Source organism: Anabrus simplex, chromosome 5 (assembly GCF_040414725.1).
Source record: "Anabrus simplex isolate iqAnaSimp1 chromosome 5, ASM4041472v1, whole genome shotgun sequence".
NCBI classification, from domain to species: Eukaryota; Metazoa; Arthropoda; class Insecta; order Orthoptera; family Tettigoniidae; genus Anabrus; species Anabrus simplex.
Window position 1 is genome coordinate 425,797,764 of NC_090269.1, and position 20,798 is coordinate 425,818,561.

General features: G+C 38.9%; 1 protein-coding gene across 1 annotated transcript in view; it reads left to right on the forward strand.

The window, feature by feature from the left end:
- The window catches only part of l(1)G0320 (signal sequence receptor subunit 1 l(1)G0320), a 70,105-nt gene that overhangs the window by 40,370 nt on the left and 8,937 nt on the right, over positions 1–20,798 (forward strand). The window contains exon 4 of the mRNA XM_067147812.2: positions 208–466. Coding sequence (XP_067003913.2) covers positions 208–466 — 259 coding nt within the window. The remainder of the gene's footprint in view (positions 1–207; positions 467–20,798) is intronic.

Genomic DNA, 20,798 nt, shown 5'->3' on the forward strand with positions numbered 1-20,798 from the left:
TGTCTATTGAACCATTTACACTTATATGCACTCCAGCCAGTCACCCGTTAACATATTCAGTAATATTAATATTGCTAAAGAAAACTTCAACTCAGAAAGAACAACTTGCTATAGTTTACAGTAGATTGCAAAATTCATAATTTTTTTAAAGTATAAATACTTTTGATAAAACTATAAATCCTATACATTTCCAAAATTTTCTCTTAGGCAGGAGGTGTGTTTCAAGAGGCAATCTACAATGAGACTGTTCAGATAGTGGAGCTGGAGGAAGGACTGGATGGCGAGACTTTCTTCCTTTATGTTTTCCTTGCTGCCTGCGTGGTGCTACTGCTAGTGGTGGGTCAGCAGTTTCTTTATTCAGTGGGCCGCAAGCGTGTCGGTAAGAAGCCAGTCGTTGAAACTGGCACTTCCAACCCTAACGATGTGGACTACGATTGGCTCCCTAAAGAGACTCTCAACAGTATAAGTAAGTATAATATTACAGATGTCTTGGAGAATGTTTATATTGTATGATGAACAAATTTACTAAAATCATCAAAGGATGGAAGCTTCCCATTTCCATTAATGAGATGAGGTTGATGTTTGTGGAGAGATCTCCATTTAATGTCAGGAAAAGTGGATAAAAACAGGAAAAAGGAAGAAACTTGTAGTCAAAAGCATATACAGTTGTATGTATGTACAGTCCGTCAGCGATGCCGCTGGTGGGATCCTCAACAGCTCTGCCATCAGCTGTCATAGATGGCCTAGGCATCACTGATGAGGCGTACTTGGGAAATGAGTGAGGTAGTTTCCCGTTGCTTTCGTCACCGAGCCAGAGTTGCTATTACATATCAGTCTGCCAAGCCCACTGAAATGCATACACCAACCGACCCTATGAGCAACATTTTCACACCATTCATAGCAGGGACTGGCTGCATAAGGATTGGAATTACTAGCATCGCTCATACCTCGGTCACTTTCATATTGTCAAAGGCAAGGATAAGACAGACAGATCTCTGAAAGTAACAAAATTATTCTAGCCTATACCAGAAGACATAGTGCACTGTAAACACTAGGTCCTGCCAGCAAGGGCGATATACAGTGGTAGAAAGCATTAAATGCAGGACAAACACTCAAATGCGAAAGGAACCCATTGGTGTGTGTTATATACAATAAAACCTCCCACTTTTCACTCACATGCCTATAACATGCAGAAATTTAAAATGGAGTGTACCAAACATCATACGTATCGTATATACTCGCGTATTAGATCCCCCTGCCTTTTCGAAATGAAGAAAATGAAAAAATCTTGCATACAAGGACTCCCAACGTAATACGTCAGACTATTCCGCTTCGAAGCGGGTAAAAGTCTTACTGCAGCTCTGACTTTGCACAAATTTGTGAATAGTTTTGTCCGTATGATCCTCGCAATGAAAATACTTGACATAGAATCTCAAGGATAATATAATGAGAGTTACTTGTAATGAAAACACTTGTCGAAACCATGCGGTACATCTGTGTTTATTAGTTAAGAAATGTCTGCCTCCATAGCATAGGCCTACTGCAGCTCTGACGTCGCACAAATGGGTGAAGAGTTTCGTGTCGGACCCACACATTGCAAGCCTGCATCAGTCATGCTATACTGTCTGTTTTTTGTAGCTGGTGTTCTCGGGAGTCTTGGGGTTCGAGTCCCGGTACCGTACTGCCAGAGATTTACGAATGGCAGGAGGGTTGATGTGCGGTAAAAATGGTACATGTAACTCCTCTCCACCAGGGGTGCGTGTAAAAAGAGCTGCACCACCTCAGGATGAGAAAAAGTTTATTTAGTTGAGAAATATTCACGGTTGTTGCTATTAATATAGCAGGCAAGATCATTAACAAAGTGATCGTTTAATATCTTGTAACTTGGACCAGTATAGGTAATTTTTTTTAGAGAAGTAAGTTTAAAATGCGATAAAACTATCCAATTAAAACAGTTGTTTTACTCGCCAGTGTACCTAACAAATAATATAGTAATTTTATGTTACACTTTCTTTTAACGATTTTGGAAGATGCCAAACAAAACATACTAGGGTATGCGCGTGTTAATAAAAAAATGAAAACGAACCTACAAAATTAAACATTATGATAATAAAACGCATTACCGCCACACCTGTAGATATTGCAAGTAATCAGCTTCATTTTCCGTATCAAAATTTAATCACTAAATTTTACACTATTGAGAATCTTCCACCGTTTTGATACTTTATGTTGCCTTTTGGCAAATTTTTTATTTATATGTTAACAGTACATGTTTCGTTCCCTGTTTAGGAACATCCTCAGCTGTTATAATGGCTTAGGTGAATGGTTAAATATCTACACCTGTAGATATCCGTAAATGCTGCAAACTTTCCTGTTTATATTTTTATTCTTCCCGTCATGGAACTTTTGGTACTATCCGGGCGACAGCATACCTAACCTAAACAGTGCTGTCTCTATTATCTCATTTACAGCTGTTTAGGTAAGCCCTGATGTGATGAATGTAGTGTAGCATATATACTTAAAAATTAGGGTCTGGCTTTCAACAGCCGCCGTTATCAAAAGAATCCTTCCAGTCGCTATGTATTACATTCGCAAGTACAACTCGTAACATACGCTAGTTATCAGTTAGTGGTTTGGCACGCTTTGTGAAACATGATTTTATTTGGAAGGAGTGGTTTCTGCTACAAATACACCAACTGGGAATTTCAGAGACCTACCGGGCCAGTTGGCCGTGCTGTTAGGGGCATGCGGCTGTAAGCTTGCATCTGGGATATAGTGGGTTCGAATCCCACTGTCGGCAGCCCTGAAGATGGTTTGGTTTCCCATTTTTACACCAGGCAAATTCTGGGGCTGTACCTTAAGGCCACAGCTGCTTCCTTCCAACTCCTAGGCCTTTCCTTTCCCATCGTCGTCATAAGACCTGTGTCGGTGCGACGTAAAGCCACTAGCAAAAAAAAAAAAATCAGAGATAATCTCCAGAAACCATTTTGGAATAGATTCACACTGTTTGGACTCTATAGTCGGGAATGGAACTATTTTTAAAAGGTTCAAAGGGTTCACAAAGACGGGACTTTGAGTGCTCGATTGCAGCGCATGGTTGTCAAGATGGCAGTGAAGATGACGTCACTTGGAATGATGGCACGCTGGTAGCAGGGAAGTTGGCGGCACAAGACTATAATTCAAATGAAAGCTGTGATCAGATGTACTGTGTTTTAGGTCTATTGCTCAACTGACGGAGTCAAATGACTGGCTATCAAGTTATTTTGTGTCAGTGTTGAATACGATACCCTTATCTCTTTTCTCTACTGGGTCAAGTATGAAGCGAGTCGAATCTTCGTAGCGAGTTTTTACGACTGCATGTCCTTCCGTAACGTCAACCTCATCAAGGGAATTAATGAGATGAAACGAATGGCATGATAGAGCAACTAAAACTGACTATATTGACTTTATATGTAGGCATAAAAGTCGTATTCACCCTTTATTGTCTTTTTACATTAGAAATATTGTCGCCACGGGACCTGTCCGTGTCGATGTGATGTAAAGCCAATTGTAAAATTAAAAAAATTCAGAAATACTGCCTTCCAACGAAAATAGCTAGTATAACTCAAATAAATTCATAAGTTTGTTAAAACGTAGTGTAGAATGTTTACATGTACAACTTACTGCTCTTTATAGCCTAGAAATAATGTGTTCACTGCACAAAATTTGATGTTACGGCATATTGGACCCCACTTTTCTTTTTTTGGCTCTAAGGTGGAGAGAAAAAAATAGAATCTAATGCGCGTGAGTATATATGGTACGTTTGTATTTTATAAACACATAGAATTTCAGTTGCATGTTTGAGTAATCCGATTTTTGGTCGACTGATGTTTTACTGAAGAAAGTAGAAGAAAATATGTTGAGGCAAAGAATTTGGCCAAGAAAGTAGTGGAGGAAGAAAAGAGGAAAAGCTGGGCCTTATTCACACAGACATTGAGAGATGATATGCAGGGCAGCAAGAAATTACTGTATGGTATCTTAAGAAACAAAAAGAAAGATCAAGTAAACACCAGATTTTGTGAAGGATGAAGGTGGCATAATTTTAACAAAGCCAGAAGAAATAAGAAATAGATGGAGAGAATATTTTCAGAAGCTGCTGAACATAAGAACGGATGACAGTCATTCAATGGACGACCAGGAAAGGCAATTAGTTGACGAAGAAATGGATAAAGAAATTACAATGAATGAAATTGAAGTGGCAGTAAGAAAGATGAAGAATGGAAAAACTGCTGGAATAGATGAAATTTCAGTGGAGATGATAAAGGCAGCTGGAGCTGTAGGCCTGCAGTGGACATATCGGGTTCTCACGAATGTCTGGGAGAATAAGGAGGTCCCTGAGGATTGTCAAAAAGGAATAATCATCCCAATTTTCAAGAAAGGTGATAAGAAAGTTTTGAAGAATTACTCTTAATATCCCATGTTGCTAAGATAATGGAAAGGATACTGGAAAGTAGAATAAGGTTGAGGGTTGAGAAGCAGATATAGGAAAATCAGTTTGGTTTCAGAAGTGGAAGGTCAACAATAGAGCCCATTTTCATTATGAGACAACTAATGGAAAAGCATTGGGAGTACGGGAATGATATGGTGATGACATTCATTGATATTGAAAAGGCATATGACAGTATCCCTAGGACAAAAGTTTGGGACAGTCTGGTGCAAAAATTAATTGGACAGGGATTAATAAAAATGATCATGGCATTGTATAAGGAATGTTGTAGTTGCGTGCAAACACAAGTTGGCAGGACAAGTTGGTTCAAAATCACTAGCGGGCTGAGACAGGGAAGTGTTCTATCACCAATCCTGTTTACAATAGTAATGGATGACATGAGAACGGCAAAAGCAGCATATGGAGGAAGAGAAATGAACATGTTATTTGCAGATGATATTGTGATTTGGGGAGAAGACGACAGGAAGGTTCAAGAACAGTTGAATGTGGTGAATGGGAAGATTGAAGAATGTGGTTTGAAAATAAGTGTAGAAAAGAGTAAACCTCTTGTTATGACTAGAGGGGAGAAAGAAGGGAAAGGTCAGATTAGACTTGCAGACAAGCCTTTGGAAGTAGTGGAAACGTTTAAATATCTGGGGAGTGAATTAATGGAGAATGCTTGACTGGATGCTGAGATTAGTAAAAGGATTCAAGCTGGAAGTTGTTTCTATCATAGTGTAAGAAATATGTTATGGGACAAAGATGTGCCAATGGAAGCAAAGGATACTATGTACAAGATGTATTACGTACCCGTAACAACTTACGGAGCAGAAACTTGGACAATGACAAAGAAGGATGAGAGTTGAATACAGGCAGCCGAAATGAAATTCTTGAGGAGTATGATACAGAAGAGTAGAAGAGACAAAATAAGGAATGAGAAAATCCGGGAAGAAATTGGAGTGGAAAAAATGAATGATAGAATAGAGAAGAGCCGACTAAGATGGTTTGGGTACATAAAGCGAATGAGCGACGAAAGAATGCCAAAAAAGGTGATGGAAATGCAAATCCAAGGAAGGAGAGGCCGTGGACGACCACGATTGAGATGGAAGGATACCATCCAACGCAGCATTATAGAAAGAAACCTGGACTGGGACACAGTGTTGGAGTGGTGGAAAGACCGAAGAAGTGGAAAGGAACCATATTTGCCCCTACCCGGCTACAGCTGGATGAAGGGAAATGATGATGGTAAGAAAGTGTGTGAATTTAAATTAGCGATGGAAAGCTGAGAATGGGAACATTCACTTAGTGGCAGGTCAGTCAGGGAAAAGAAAGTAACAGGGAGGGATAAGGGCAAACACGAACATGTGACATTATTTTATTTTACACGGTCAAGCCCAATGGACCACACTAGAGGTCTGTGAACTATCAGTTTCGTTCACTCACGCTCATTCAACCCTCATGTGGTCTCACCGTTGAGCAGGTTGTCTAGCAGCATGTAGAGAGAGAGGTATGGCCACTGATGAGCCTACGAACACAGCGAAGTTAAGATGGAAAAGCTTGAAAGGAGCAAGGAAAGGGGAGTAGCTGCTTATAAAATTTTGGATACATGTGAATATTATAATGAAATATCTGTACAGTTGGAAGTAATTACAGTCATTACAAACCTTTCTGTAAACACCCTGAGATAAACTTGTCACATTAGTGATCACACGATATTAACTTGAGTCTTTCACGTTGTCATAAACATTCACCATTATTATTTTGTTTTAGCACAGAATGACTCAAGAGAATGTCATTTAATCTTTCTGGGTTAAGCGAGCTAGTTTTCTAACTAGGTTGCAGAGCTGAAATTTCTTCCACTTGCTGCATTGGAGGCTGGAATAGGCAATATATCTTTTGCCAGCAGAGCTAGCTGTTCCTTGCTAGATGTTCTTTGCTGCTATTTCCTCCAAAAAGAAAGACTGTTTGGTGGCGTCGATGGTCATCTGAGGTGCTGGCAATTTGTTTTCAAAAATATATCTAAGAACTGTGTTTAACCCTTTGGCTTTCAAGGTAACGATCTGTCGGTACCCACGGGTCCTGCGAAAACTGTCAGGGTAACGATCCGTCGTTACCCGCCTTTATTATAATTATTTCATTATTTACGCGCCAAATAGCATTTTTTTTTTTTCATGGAATAAGAAGAGTACAGTTTTATCTCACGTTATACTCCGCGGGAACTGCCGGCTAACCGTATTTATCGTTATTCTTGAGGTCTGATACATGTGCTCACTGGAGTTCCGTGTCTTGTTTACATCGTGGTTGGCGGCAAACTTGCGTTCATTTCTCTCTCTTTTCATTCGTGATCATATAGTGAAATTAGGCTCTATCGTAGGCAATATATTTAGTTTACTTGTTAGTTCATTATTGAAATAGTTTTCTTAGGTAATTAGGTGCATAGTGATAGTCAAGTGTGATATAGTTCATTTAGGTTAGGCCTAGTTATTTATCGCACACGACATGGCGAAGAGTGTTCATTTAGCTGACGATATCACTGAATGCCTTGAGAATTATTCAAGTGATAGTGATGTTTCTCTGTCCGAATCGGAAAGTGTAGACGATGATGATAATAATCCAGCACCTCCAGACAGTGATGTTAGTGTGGATAGCGATATTAGATTTAAGAAATGTGTGTTTTATGCAAAAATGGCTGACATTTTTCAGTGTTCAGTGTGGATTGAAAATAAGTGTAGAAAAGAGTAAAACTCTTGTTATGACGAGAGGGGAGAAAGAAGGGAAAGGTCAGATTAGACTTGCAGACAAGCCCCTGGAAGTAGTGGAAACGTTTAAATACCTGGGGAGTGAATTAATGGAGAATGCTCGACTGGATGCTGAGATTAGTAAAAGGATTCAAGCTGGAAGTTGTTTCTATCATAGTGTAAGAAATATGTTATGGGACAAAGATGTGCCAATGGAAGCAAAGGATACTATGTACAAGATGTATTACGTACCCATAACAACTTACGGAGCAGAAACTTGGACAATGACAAAGAAGGATGAGAGTCGAATACAGGCAGCCGAAATGAAATTCTTGAGGAGTATGATACAGAAGAGTAGACGAGACAAAATAAGGAACGAGAAAATCCGGGAAGAAATTGGAGTGGAAAAAATGAATGATAGAATAGAGAAGAGCCGACTAAGATGGTTTGGGCACATAAAGCGAATGAGCGACGAAAGAATGCCAAAAAAGGTGATGGAAATGCAAATCCAAGGAAGGAGAGGCCGTGGACGACCACGATTGAGATGGAAGGATACCATCCAACGCAGCATTATAGAAAGAAACCTGGACTGGGACACAGTGTTGGAGGAGGAGTGGTGGAAAGACCGAAGAAAGTGGAGAGGAACCATATTTGCCCCTACCCGGCTACAGCTGGATAAAGGGAAATGATGATGATGATGATATCACTTTAAACATTTTAATCCATCCTTGGATGTAATGGACATAGAATCGTGATATTTACCATGATAGTAAACAATAATATAGCCTTCCTACTGACATGAATAACAAACTCGGATTGTGAACACTATTTCCCAGAATTGCTTCCAAACTTTCAAAATCTGAAATTCATAACTTTGCTTGTATATTATTTTTTAACATTATACGCTTTTGGTTTAGGGAAATTACTTACATGCAGTGATACTAAGTGATGTATATTCTATAAGTTTGCCAACTTTTATGTTGATATCTTCATTGGTGTGCCTTCAATGCAATTTTAAAAAGTGTATGCATAGTGTGCTAAATATGGCTGTCAGTTTTCACACATCCATCAGCTGAGAGCTTGAAAGCGAAAGGGTTAAACAGTGCACGATCCATGGATAATAATAGTAGAACTCGAGAGCTTTAACGATATTGGCTTCTTTATCAGTCACAAAGATTGTGTTCTTCATGTGTTCAGGTTATATTTCCCACCCATATACCGTATTTACATGAATAATCCCTTCACCCTAATTTTAGAAAGGATAATTTTGAAAGAAATGAACTAAAATTCCTTGCAGCGAAAGACTAACGTAGGCATAAACAAACATTTCATCTCTCTCTAGAGGTCCATGTGTTCTTTACACAGATATGAACCATGATGAATATAGCTACATTGCCCGAACATATTTGGGATGATAAAAATGCATTATCACTGATATATAGTTGGGGACCTGAAAAAATTGCATTTGCGATAAATGCGAATTTTTGAATCTTGTACCGAATCCAAGCCTACGGTAATTCTAATGTGGAATAAAATCATTTTTACGCGTAAATAGAAGTGCGACAAAATGCGATTTTGGTGTGAATTCTGTGAAAATGTGTTATTTTACTGTCGAAAAAAACATATTTCAGCAAAATCGTCAGAAATACTCAAAATATGATGCATACCGTATTTCACGGCATAATCGTCGCATCCTTTATTTTCAATGCAAAAATCGGACTTTAAACCTTTAATTACATAATCGTCGCACGTCCAAATTTTGTTCACTAATCTGGTTAAAAGGTAAATGGAACTGCAACGTAAGTTGCACATGAATGCGCAGTTTAAATACGTGTATGGTTTATGGGCAATTTGGCAACACAGTCACGTTTGCGACATGTTGCACAACGTATAAATAAATAATACCGGTATATGTACGACGCATGGCTTACCGGTAGACAATCGGCAGTTTGACAACGTGGTCGCGAGACAGTGTACTATTTATTCACCACCTACATATTATGCTTACCGGTAGGCTATCGGCAGTTTGACAACGTGGTCGCGAGACAGTGTACTATTTATTCACCACCTACATATTATGAGTTCCCATTTGAAATACGTAAGGCTGTAAGTTATCGCTTATCGGCAACGTCGCCAGGAAATACCGGCTAGGTAGGTTGAATGGACCTCGAACCTGCCCTCAGATCCAGGTAAAATTCCCTGACCCGGCCGTGAATTGAACCCAAGGCCTCCGTGTAAGAGGCAAGCACGCTACCCCTACACCATGGGGCCGGCTCCTGTGTTATTGCGCACGAAGTGAAATCAAAGACGATAACACAGATTTCCACGGAATTATTCAGCTGAATTATTTACGATGTCTCAGTTGTCATTGCTAGACTCTTATCTTACTACTACGTCATAAGTGTCCGGGCATGGGATGAAAACTTTTATCCAAGCAGTCAAGATAATTATTATCCAATGCTATTAAATTTTTATTTTATAAACTCGTCAGTAATGTAATGTAAAATCATCAATAACTGGGAAGAAATATTAACCTAATTACCGTATGTTTAAAAGAAATTGAAAAAAATGAATGTTTGTTACTGACGTCTCGGAATACAGTCAGCTATACAGTAGATATACACCGCGCTAGCTAGAGCTCCGGTTTGCGAGCTTTGCGCAAGTGCAGTAGTGTGTCGCAACCAACGAGCTAAACTGATAAATTGTTGCATGCTTCCTTGCTGCCTAACAGTATTGGCTGCTCTGGAATGGACAGATCACAGATGCATTTATTTGTTTCAGATTTATGTGATTACTGTAGACATGTGTGCGTGAGTTTGTTTTTAATTTGTGTTTTGGGTGTTTGCAGAAATAATTTGTTTTAATAGTGAACAGTTACGGAAAGTCATTTATATCGCAAAACATTAACGTGTGAAGCATTTATAAGCGATTATGGGTAAATATAGAAACTATTCTGCGGGCTTCAAGCTAAGCGTAATTGCCTTCGCTGAACAGCACGGGAACAGAGCTGCAGAAAGAAAATTTTCTGTGAGTGAAAAGTTGGTGCGTGACTGGCGGAAAGTAAAAAAACAAGCTAAAAAGCACAAACCCTTCTAGACGCGCGTTTAGAGGTCCTAAAACAGGGAAGTTTCCTATAATTGACGAAGAAGTGATTAGGTACATCAGTGAAATACGTAACAATGGCTGCAGTGTATCATATGAAATGTTAAAAATTAAGGGACAGGAGGTAGCGCGCAAACACAACATACCGGTAACTCAGTTTAAGGCGACTCGGGGGTGGATTAAGGGGTTCATGCGACGACACAATCTGTCAGTGCGAAGGAGAACAACACTAAGCCAAAAGTTGCCTGCTGATTACACGGACAAGATTGTAAATTTTCACCGATTTGTCATACGTTTGCGCAAGGAAACTTCGTACTTGCTTTCTCAAATCGGTAATGGCGATCAGATGCCTCGCAACAGCACTATTGCACTAAAAGGATCACGGAGTGTATTAATGAAAACCAGCGGTAGTGAAAAGTTGCGATGCACGGCAATGCTAGCCGTTACAGCTGACGAGAGAAAGTTGCCGCCTTACATCATTTTCAAGAGGAAAACGATGCCTAAGAATATACAGTTTCCCCGTGGAATTCATGTACGAGTGCAACCAAAGGGTTGGATGGACGTAGAACTCATGCTGGACTGGGTTAAAACTGTGTGGAATAGAAGACCTGGTCCACTACTAAAACAACCAGCTCTGCTTGTTTTAGATAGTTTACGAGGTCACATCGTGAACGAGGTGAAGCAAATTCTCTCTACAAATAAGACACGACAGATAGTCATTCCTGGTGGCCTAACATTTGTTTTGCAGCCACTAGACGTATGTGTTAATAAACCCTTTAAAGACCACTTACGTCGATTTTACGAGTGGATGATGAGCGGCGATCAGCAATTGGCGCCCGCCGGAAATATCAGGCGTCCACCCTTGGACTTGTTATGCTCGTGAGTGAAGAAGAGTTGGGATCTTATACCACCTGAACTAGTCTCCAAGAGCTTCAAAAGGACTGGGATTTCGAATGCACTAGACGGTTCCGAAGATGACGCAGTGTGGCAGGGAGACGAAGAATCTGATACTGGTACCGTATTAACGGAGGCGAGGACGGCGCATCAGATAGCGAAACCTGCGATAGCGACACCGAAGATTTGGATTAAATTGCGTACCGGTAAGTCCGCATTTCACAACAAAGCGATAATTTTTTGCAAGTGTAATATTTTAACATTAATACTCAAATTAATGACAAATTAACTTAATACATTCATTTTTATTTTCAGGTTGGAAAAACGTTCGCCGAATTGTTGCGAAAAATTATGCATTTTGTTTTAGACTATTTTAATTATTTTGATGTATAAAGGCGAGTATTACGTGCATCTTAAATTTGTATCAAATACAGTTTAGTTATAAACACTTTTTTTGAGTAATACAAATACTGGTATTAAATATTCATCGTATAATGGTCGCACCCTACAATTGTTTTCGAAAATTTTGGTATAAAAAGTGCGACGATTATGCCGTGAAATACGGTAAATCTTTCGACCGCTCCGATCGATGAAGAAAAGTAGCCGATCGATTGCTGCTTGCTGACTTTAATCGATATTTACAATGGGAATAGCAAGGGGAATAAGATCTGTATCGATTATTATCGAAATGTAAATCGAGTGTCACGGAAATGAGAGAGATGCAGTGTTGTTTTCCTGTTCTTTTGTTCAAAACTGAAACTAGTGAAGAGTAGAAAGTCGAGCTATTGTTTAGGTTATGGGGCGCACGGCAAAAACTGCGCACGAAAGGGCTCAGCAATATGCAAAGGATGGTTTTATATGCCACAGATTCAACGACAGTGTTTTGCAAGTATTGTAATTGCCGAGTTGGGTGGGAAAAAAAGGATAGCATTGTGAAGCATGTTAAATCTGAAAAACACGTGGGTAAGCGACGCGACAATGAAAGTTCAATCCCTGCTGCTAGTACGTCTCAAAGAAAGCAATCTTCTGTGCTTGCACAGTTAGATAGTTGTAAAAGACAAAAAATTTTCAGAGATAACTTCTCGAAACACACAGTTAAAGTATTTGCCAAAGCAAATATACCTGTATAAAAGCTGGAAAACAAAGAGCTAAGAGCCTGGATCACTGAGTTTTCATATGAAGAGCTGCCATGCGTGAGAACTCTACGTGAAGTATATTTACCGGGTAAGTTTCGATTTCATTGATAGGGTACAGTTTAGGTATTACGACATCGAAACCACACGCAAAATTGAAGGATACCGAATTTGAGTGCGATTTCCATGTCGAACTATCTTACCCGTACGCAATTGACCCAGTAATTTTAAATTTTGTTATAATTTGATGTCTTTCTTCCTTTCTAGAAGTTGCATCTGACCACCAGAAAAGAACAGCAGAGGCTCTAGTGGGGGAGAACGTCAACATACTCTGAAACTACAGATAGAATGGGCCATTGTGTTTTTATCATCATATTCCAAGTCCCAGCCGGATCGAAAAGAGCTGCATGTTGTTTCTGTGAACTATCTTGATGCAGGGAATGCTACAAACTGCTCTCGTGCTGTTTTAGAAGCTTTTTGCAGTTATAGTGTACCATATGATGCAGTTAATGTGTTTGTTAGTGACAGTGCCCCGTACATGACCCGGTGTTATGAAACATTAGTCTGGTCATAGGGGATCATTTAACACGTTGAGTGCCGAGCCGATTGTCGCACACTATTCCACTGGTGCCAGGCTTTTTTTTGAATTTCATTCCGCTGGTGCCAAAGCAATTATACGCGTTGTAGACTGTTTATATAATCTTGGGATGTATTTATATGATGTACTAAGTAAATTTTATCTCACCATACCATGGTCATGCGTGGTGTCACATCAATTTTTAGGAAAGATAAAATATAGCGTGACGCCATATGGTGTCTCAGAATTTTTTGACATGGAATGTTCAATACGAATTTCCAATGCGGGATATTTATTTCCTAATTCAAATTAACGCAATATTTATGAAAACCTAGTAAAATGCAAAACAAATACTTATATTGCATTACATATGGTTGTGAACAGTTTTCTGATAACTCTAAACAATGAAAATATGCGTCTCGGCATGCCCGAGTTCTCGTTACTCGTTGTAATTTTTCAAACCTTATTGGCATCGTTGTTCAAACATCGTCCTTTGTACACTTGTTTCATGTGCTGTTTTCATATTTACGTTTTGCACATCTGATCGGGAAGTTAAGGAAAACGCGCTAACTGTACGCTACCTGGCTGCTGGCGCAGCTCGACGCAGCGCGGTTGGTTCACGTCCGATGCTTCGCTCCTCCCTACCTCTCCGCACACCCTGATACTCCAGTGGTACTTCTAATTTTATGACTATTTATTTGCTCAATTTTGGCGTTTAAACTTGCGCTGGGTACATGCAGTTTTCACCTTGGCATTCTGCTGCCTCCCACGAATATTCCTACCAAATTTCAACCGAATCCGAGTGTAACACATGTATGTGTTCCCTCGTAAGATTATTACCAATATCTTCCATTTTTTTATATTTTTGCACAACTATATAAACTGAGTGATAATACGTACGTAAACGAGGAATAAACAAAGCCTGGCGCGCTTTCACCTGTGACAAAGACCACTGGCCAGTCAGTGGCTTCGGAAGAATACTGTGGCGCCACATGGTGGCATACAGTAAAAATACATAGCTGGAAAAGACCCTGAAATTCGCCCTTCACGTAGTACCAATTTTACGCGCATAGATGTCACAGCTGATTATCTACGGCGCATCGCCTAAAACTCAACTGTGCCGCCATATGGCGTCACGCCAACTCTGATTTCAAGAACGGTGTATGGCGTCACGCCATCTCAAATTTATAGACCACCGTGACGCCATATGGCGGTACGTGGCACCCAACGTGTTAATGCATGTACAGTGCTGGGCACATAAGATCAGCTTGGTTGGCAATAGTTGGGTCGCAGTGGTGACAGATTTAAATCATGTGGTTGCGATGGTAAAGTCTGCATTATTTACCATTCTTAACCTCGAAGTATGGTACTTCAAAGGCAGCAAAGCTTTTTCCTGCACCTGTCATAACCCGATGGAATAGCTGGTTTCAGGCTGTCTTCTAATTGAGTGCTTTACTGATGTTACATTTTTCAAGATGTCTGACATGAAAGACATCAACAACTGTGGTATTAAGTACCTGACTGATCTGAGTGACCGAGAAGTGAATAGGCTTCACTCCCTCATGGTTTTTATCACAGATCATGCAGCTGGATTGGTTGACCTCCTTACTGAACTTGAAGGGTCTCTGTATTCTACCTCTCATCTCCTTTACCCCAAACTGCAGAACCTTGACGCCAGTTTTACCTTAATTTGGGAGGGGAATTTTTCTGCGGCAACTAATGATGCTTTGATTAAGCTCACTCCTCTACAGCAGGCTGCATGTAGACACACATTTGTCAAAGCTGCTCATTCTTCACTGTGCAAGCTAGCCACATTGAAAGCTAAAGACCCCAACCATAAGCATTTTGTGTCAATTTCTCAAGCTTTGCATCCAAAAAATATAATTTTGAATATCACTGATAAATTAGATGAGCTTGAGAAATTCTTTGGAGTAAGAGATCTCTCACGAAACGATATCTGGTCTGGTTACTGTTCTCTGAAACATGCAATTCAAACCCAGATGAAAGAAAGTGAAAAATGTGATGTCATGCTTGCATTAATTGCAGTTCAGAGTTCAGCATATTTGCTAAATACTGTCTTGAGTTGTTGTGGACCCCAATGAACAATGTAGATAGCGAGCGCATGTTGTCTCATTACAACACACTGGTTACAGACAGACGGTGCGATTTGAAAAAAAGCTATGCCGAAGTGCTGACAATGCTTTCGTTTGAACAATGAACTTGTATTTTGTGTGAACCAACGACAATAACTGCACTTCATAAACTTGGAATCGTTACAATTGATAATACCATGCGATTATTTTAACTTTGTAAATAGATGCTAATTTGGAAACAAATAGGTGCTAATTTTTCAGGTCCCTATATATAGTATATTTGCCATGATAAGTGGCAAATAGGCCTTCTTTCGTGACAGGTATTTCATTAATCTGAACTTGCAACCGGCTTGATTCGCTGTGGATCGGAATATTCTTTGTCTCTTCCATCAGTAGAGTCCTCTCTCAGAATACTTACAAATTCTTCACACTCCATGTGTAAAACACTTCTCACGTGCGATCTTTTTTTTTTTTTTTTACAAGATATTAGAATCATTCCGGAAATATGTTTTCACTGAAGATGGCTGAAAAAAAAAAAATGAAATGGCATATGGCATTTAGTGATGGGAGTGTCAGAGGACATGTTCGGCTCGCCACATGCAGGTACTTTGATTTGATGCCCGTAGGCAACCTGCGTGTCGTGATGAGGATGAAATGTTGATGAAGACGCACACACCCCCAGTCCCTGTGCCAGAGAAATTAACTAAGGGTGGTTAAAATTCTCGACCCTGCCGGGAATCGAACCCGGACACCTGTGACCAAAGGCCAGCACGACTGAAGATGGCTGAAATCAGTTATTACTCCGTCTAATGGTGGAGATGTGTATACAATAGAACCTCGATAATTGAAAATCGGTTGATTCAAAATCCCACCTTATTCGAAGAAGCTCTCATTCCCGGAAACACGAGATACGGTTTTGCATGTTATTTAAATTGTTTAATTCGAAATACGGATAATTCGTAATTCGAAGTACAATGTTGGCCCCATTAGCAAAATTCAGACTTTTAATTCGAAACTGCCTTTACATTTTAAAACAATAATACTTTACAGAGTAATTTAAATTAAAAAATTTATCAGCGTCGTGACAGAACGAGTGTTCTGGAACGTGGAGGGGTAGCTTTCCGCACTTACTCACTTCGGTGTAAGACACACCTGCAAACTTGTTTGTTAGTTTGTGATACAGTAAAAATTCGTTAATTCGAAGTCATTGGGACGCAAAAATCAGTCTTCGAATTACATGTTTTCGAATTAACCGCCAACTCATACTTCAGAAATGCCAACCCGTGTCGCGTCACAATGATTCTGAGATCCGTTACTGCATTTTAACATTGATTCACGGTTCAGACCTTTCAAATGTCATGGATAAGAAATATTTCCAAAATGTATCCAACAAGGTGCATTTGCAGTGTTCAAATAATGCACTTGGATAACTAACTGGCAAACATGACACCAGGCAACGAAAGAGGAAAAGTATTCAAAGACAAGGAGAAGTCTATACTGGCTCCCCTGTGCAAGTACTTTATTCATTGAATAACTGTACTGTATGCATTTTAGATGCCTTGTACTTGTATGAAAAGTACCCGTTGCGATTAAAACATTGTGGTTTATCGAACATTCCTGTGACGAGGGGAGGAAGTAGGAAATCTTGCTTCCGTCTGCATTGCAACACAGGACTGACCCCATCACCTTTTGAAAAGTCCGTTTAGGCTAGGCATAAAAAATAGTTTCGTTGGCATTGACAATATTGATCATAGCGTACGAATTGATTATAATTATTATATATGGAAAAATACTTCAACCAGAAGTTACATGAAGTAATAATTTCCTTTCTGTAGTGATTCACAGAATTTACGAGGGCTGATCAACAAAGACAGAGACTGATTTTTTTCGTGTAGCTTCCGTGATAAGTTTCCTACCTGTAACAAACATGTGAAAAAAGCGGATTTTTATGTGATCACAATTTTTACTGTAATAATGATTTACCAGCATGCAGTTCGCCCTCACACTACTGTTACTACATGTCAGTACTTTCTACACTGAGGAAACACATTGCAAAGAAACGCGATGTTGTAAGGGCGTCGGGCACTTACCGTGCAAGTACAAGGCATCTAAAAAATGAAAGAGTACAGCAATCCAAAAAATAAAACATGTGCACAGGGGAGCGAGCATACTTTGTCTTCATCTTTGAACGGTGTATCTTTTTCTTTCGTCACGTGAGGTTATGTTTGCCAGTGATTTATCCAAGTGCATTATTTGAACATTGTAAATTAACCTTGCATTTCGGATGTAGTTTTTTTCCATGGCATTTGAAAGGTTTAAACTGTGAATGAACACTATTGCATGCGTTAATGGGTCTTAGAATACTTTGGGACGTGGCAAGAGTTGACATTCCTGAATTACAAGAGAAGCGCCATGGTGGGATAGTGACTATATTGTGTTGTAATGCTGACGGAAGCCAGAGAATTATCCCTGAAGGCGACACTCTGGAGATTGGAAGATATTTTTACCTAATGCATGGATTTTCACGAAACTTTGTGGGAATGTCTCATACATAAAAGTAGATATCACTAACATTTCATTCATATACAATTAAGTTTTTCCAAAAAAAATTGTTTTTAATTCCATTTTTTCATGCAATTTAATTAACATGTTAATGTAAATTTGTAATTAGATAATACTTCTTTTTAAAAGACCTACATATAGATTTTCTGTACATAATTTATATAAGGGGATGTACTAAAATTTGTATAATTTTTACGTTCTAAAATTTTGGACTTAAAAATCTGTACAACGTGAAAAAATTTGGCAATAAAAAATTTCCTACTACGCAGGTTTCTTAATATAGCTGTGCTACATACACCATACAAATTTTGTTACAATTGGCTGAATATTATGGAAGAAAAACGGGATTTAAATGTAAAAATTACAATTGGTGGGAAAATTAAAGCAAAGTTAGTGACTTTTTCTTCCTGATTAATTACCTGAGAGTCACCAGAACCATGTTTTTCCTTCCCCTCCTTTCTTAGCAGCTTCTGTACGAATACTGGTAACTCTGGAAGCTTGTATTTTCTTCTCCAAAGAATGGAAAATGATTCACCTGCATTTTGTTTTTCACAATTTTTTGAGTCAGTTATGGGGATTGTAGTTTGTCATGTCATGATTGTTGCCTATAGGGGTAGGACTTACCTGGCTTGAATTTGATGCGACACTTTCCTGATGAGAACAATCTGATTCGATAACATTTCTTGACCTTTTGTCCCTGATTTCTTCAATGGAGACTCCTTTTTGGTTATAGCAGATCCCCATCTGTTTTCTATCAAAAGTTCAGCAGTTCCTTGCTAGTTAAAGCTGATTTATGTTTACGCATATTGTTTATTCCCTTGGATAAAAGCTATCAATTATTACAGCACACTGTCTTTCAGTAATAACATTATCTTGATACGCAACTACAAGACGTAACTTGCACGTGTACTTCACAAAAGTAAACAGACTGGCTTCCAGCACAGAACCCACCAAAAAGATATTAAACATACAAAAATAACAAAACTTATATAATTGTCGGCACTATTGTAGTACCATCAGGAATACCAATACAAGCATAAAATATTGCTCAGTGACAGTCCAGTACTGAAATATTAGTCCGTAACAGGCTTTTTAAATTCATTCAGAAATATGGTAGATCTTGCAGCTTGAATCTGTATAAATATATCGGGAGAAGGGGTGGGCGGTCTGTTCGACCATCCCATGGATGCGTAGTTGCAAAGAACAGGCATATTTGATGGAATGGAAACATGACAATGCCATTACCTAACAAAGCAGTGCAGCAGATGACATTCCCATTTTTGCTGTTTGCAGACTGGCAAACAAAGCATTATTCAAGTGATAAATTGTTTGAATTCAACAAAATAACTTTGTGACAAGAAAGAAGACTCAATCCTTTCAATTTCAGTCATAAATTTTTTGTTGTTGCCAAAATGACCAAAATATTGATTTTTATCTCCGGAGTGTTGCCTTAAGAGCAATGCAATTTTATGTTCGATTTAACGTAATTCACAATATGGCAAAACCTGCATTTAGCGTTACGGAAATGTTAACATTCTCAAATATTTATATTCATTTTGGTTATGGGACATTAAAAACCTACGAAAAAGACGTCATAAGCTTGCTAAGGATGATTCAAGGCAGATGAGAAACTTAGAGCACGGGCACTTAGGGCTAGTGAGGTGACTTGGATACACATCTGACTGTGGCCGCTGTAGTACAGTAGAAGAGAACCCGCTTTTCAATGACAATTTTTTTTATAACCTTTGAAAATTCCTGTATTAATTTTTGCAATATTCTTCGGTTACCATGAGAACCCTTTTACTGATTCGTACGTTATTACGGGCAAATTCAGGCATATTAGTTTTTATCCGTTATCATACACCACTCTAGCGTTTATATTGAATGCGATCGTTTTAATACTATGTACTGAAATAAAATAAGAATGTAATACTTCTTCTCAAGATATAGTAGTGTACATAACTAATTTCAGAGGTTAGGTTTTGTACTTTCATGTCTTGTTAAAGTTTCGGAAAGGCTGTTCTCATGTAAATTTATAGTTACAATGTTATTAGTTTACCGGGAATTTGAAATATGTTTTCATAATACATGCGCCGTAAACCTAGGTTAGGTAACGCCATTTGATATAAGAAAATGGGAATGTTTGCCACAAGCCTCTGGAGTGATGCTATTACAGTTTTTAAGAATTAAACTCAATGTGCATGTTCAGACTATTGTAATTAGTACATACATGCTAACGAGTAAGCCGCTGCTTGGAAAACATCCGCGAAAATGTTAAAACAAACGGAATGCAGTTTCATACCGATTTTAATGCGTTTTTGTGCGAGTTTTGTATCTTTCCCGACTTTTATGGAAAATCATAGAACGTTATAAGAACAACCTTTCAGCCAAAGCGGTTTTACATTCACCGACAAAAATTTGTCAAAATGAAGCGCAAGCCATAACTACAGTGCAGTGTGTGGGGTAGATATCTTCTTTTATTGCTGTCGCTGTGTAAAAAATGTATGATGGTTCAATTTATGTTAATGCAGGCAAAGATCTCCAGGAAAGGTGTTCTTTTTACGAAAACCCCCATTTAAGTTTAAAATAATCGGGTCCCTATAAAAACGTTAAATAGGGGTTCTGCTGTAGTTGGTCTGTTGTCAGCGTTTTGCAACCAGGAGTGAGTTAGCTGGAAAATTTCTAATGTCCAATAATGGACCAACTATATTATTATAAATTTACTCATTCAGGACAAATATTTCAGGTGCCCTATGGGAATCAACATCTATATCATAAATTTCCCACTCCGAAGCTTCTCTTCTATCTCCTCTTGTATGTGTGCACCTGTTTTTGTCTTGTCAATAAATTGAATAGTAACGAGAGCGCAATTTTTAAGCTTCCAGTCTTCGTGAATAAAGTGAACTGTAATAGTACGTAATGTACTGTATTTTCTTGTGCAGATTGGTCCACATACAAACACATTCTCTGCAGTTTGGACAATTTTAGCTCATATCTCCGCGGCTTGCATGCACTTTGATGTTTCGTGAATTGTTGGAAGAGGATATCAGTAACGTTTATTCTTCCATAATCCATACCAGGAGTTTCCAAATGGCGGCCCGCGGGCCGCATGTGTCCTGCGAAGCCATATAATGCGCCCCGCGAGAGCATTTTAATAAATGTGACAAATAGTTCCAAAATATTTTATAGATCGTTCAAAAACGTATTAATTTTTATATTCTTTATAGACCCAAG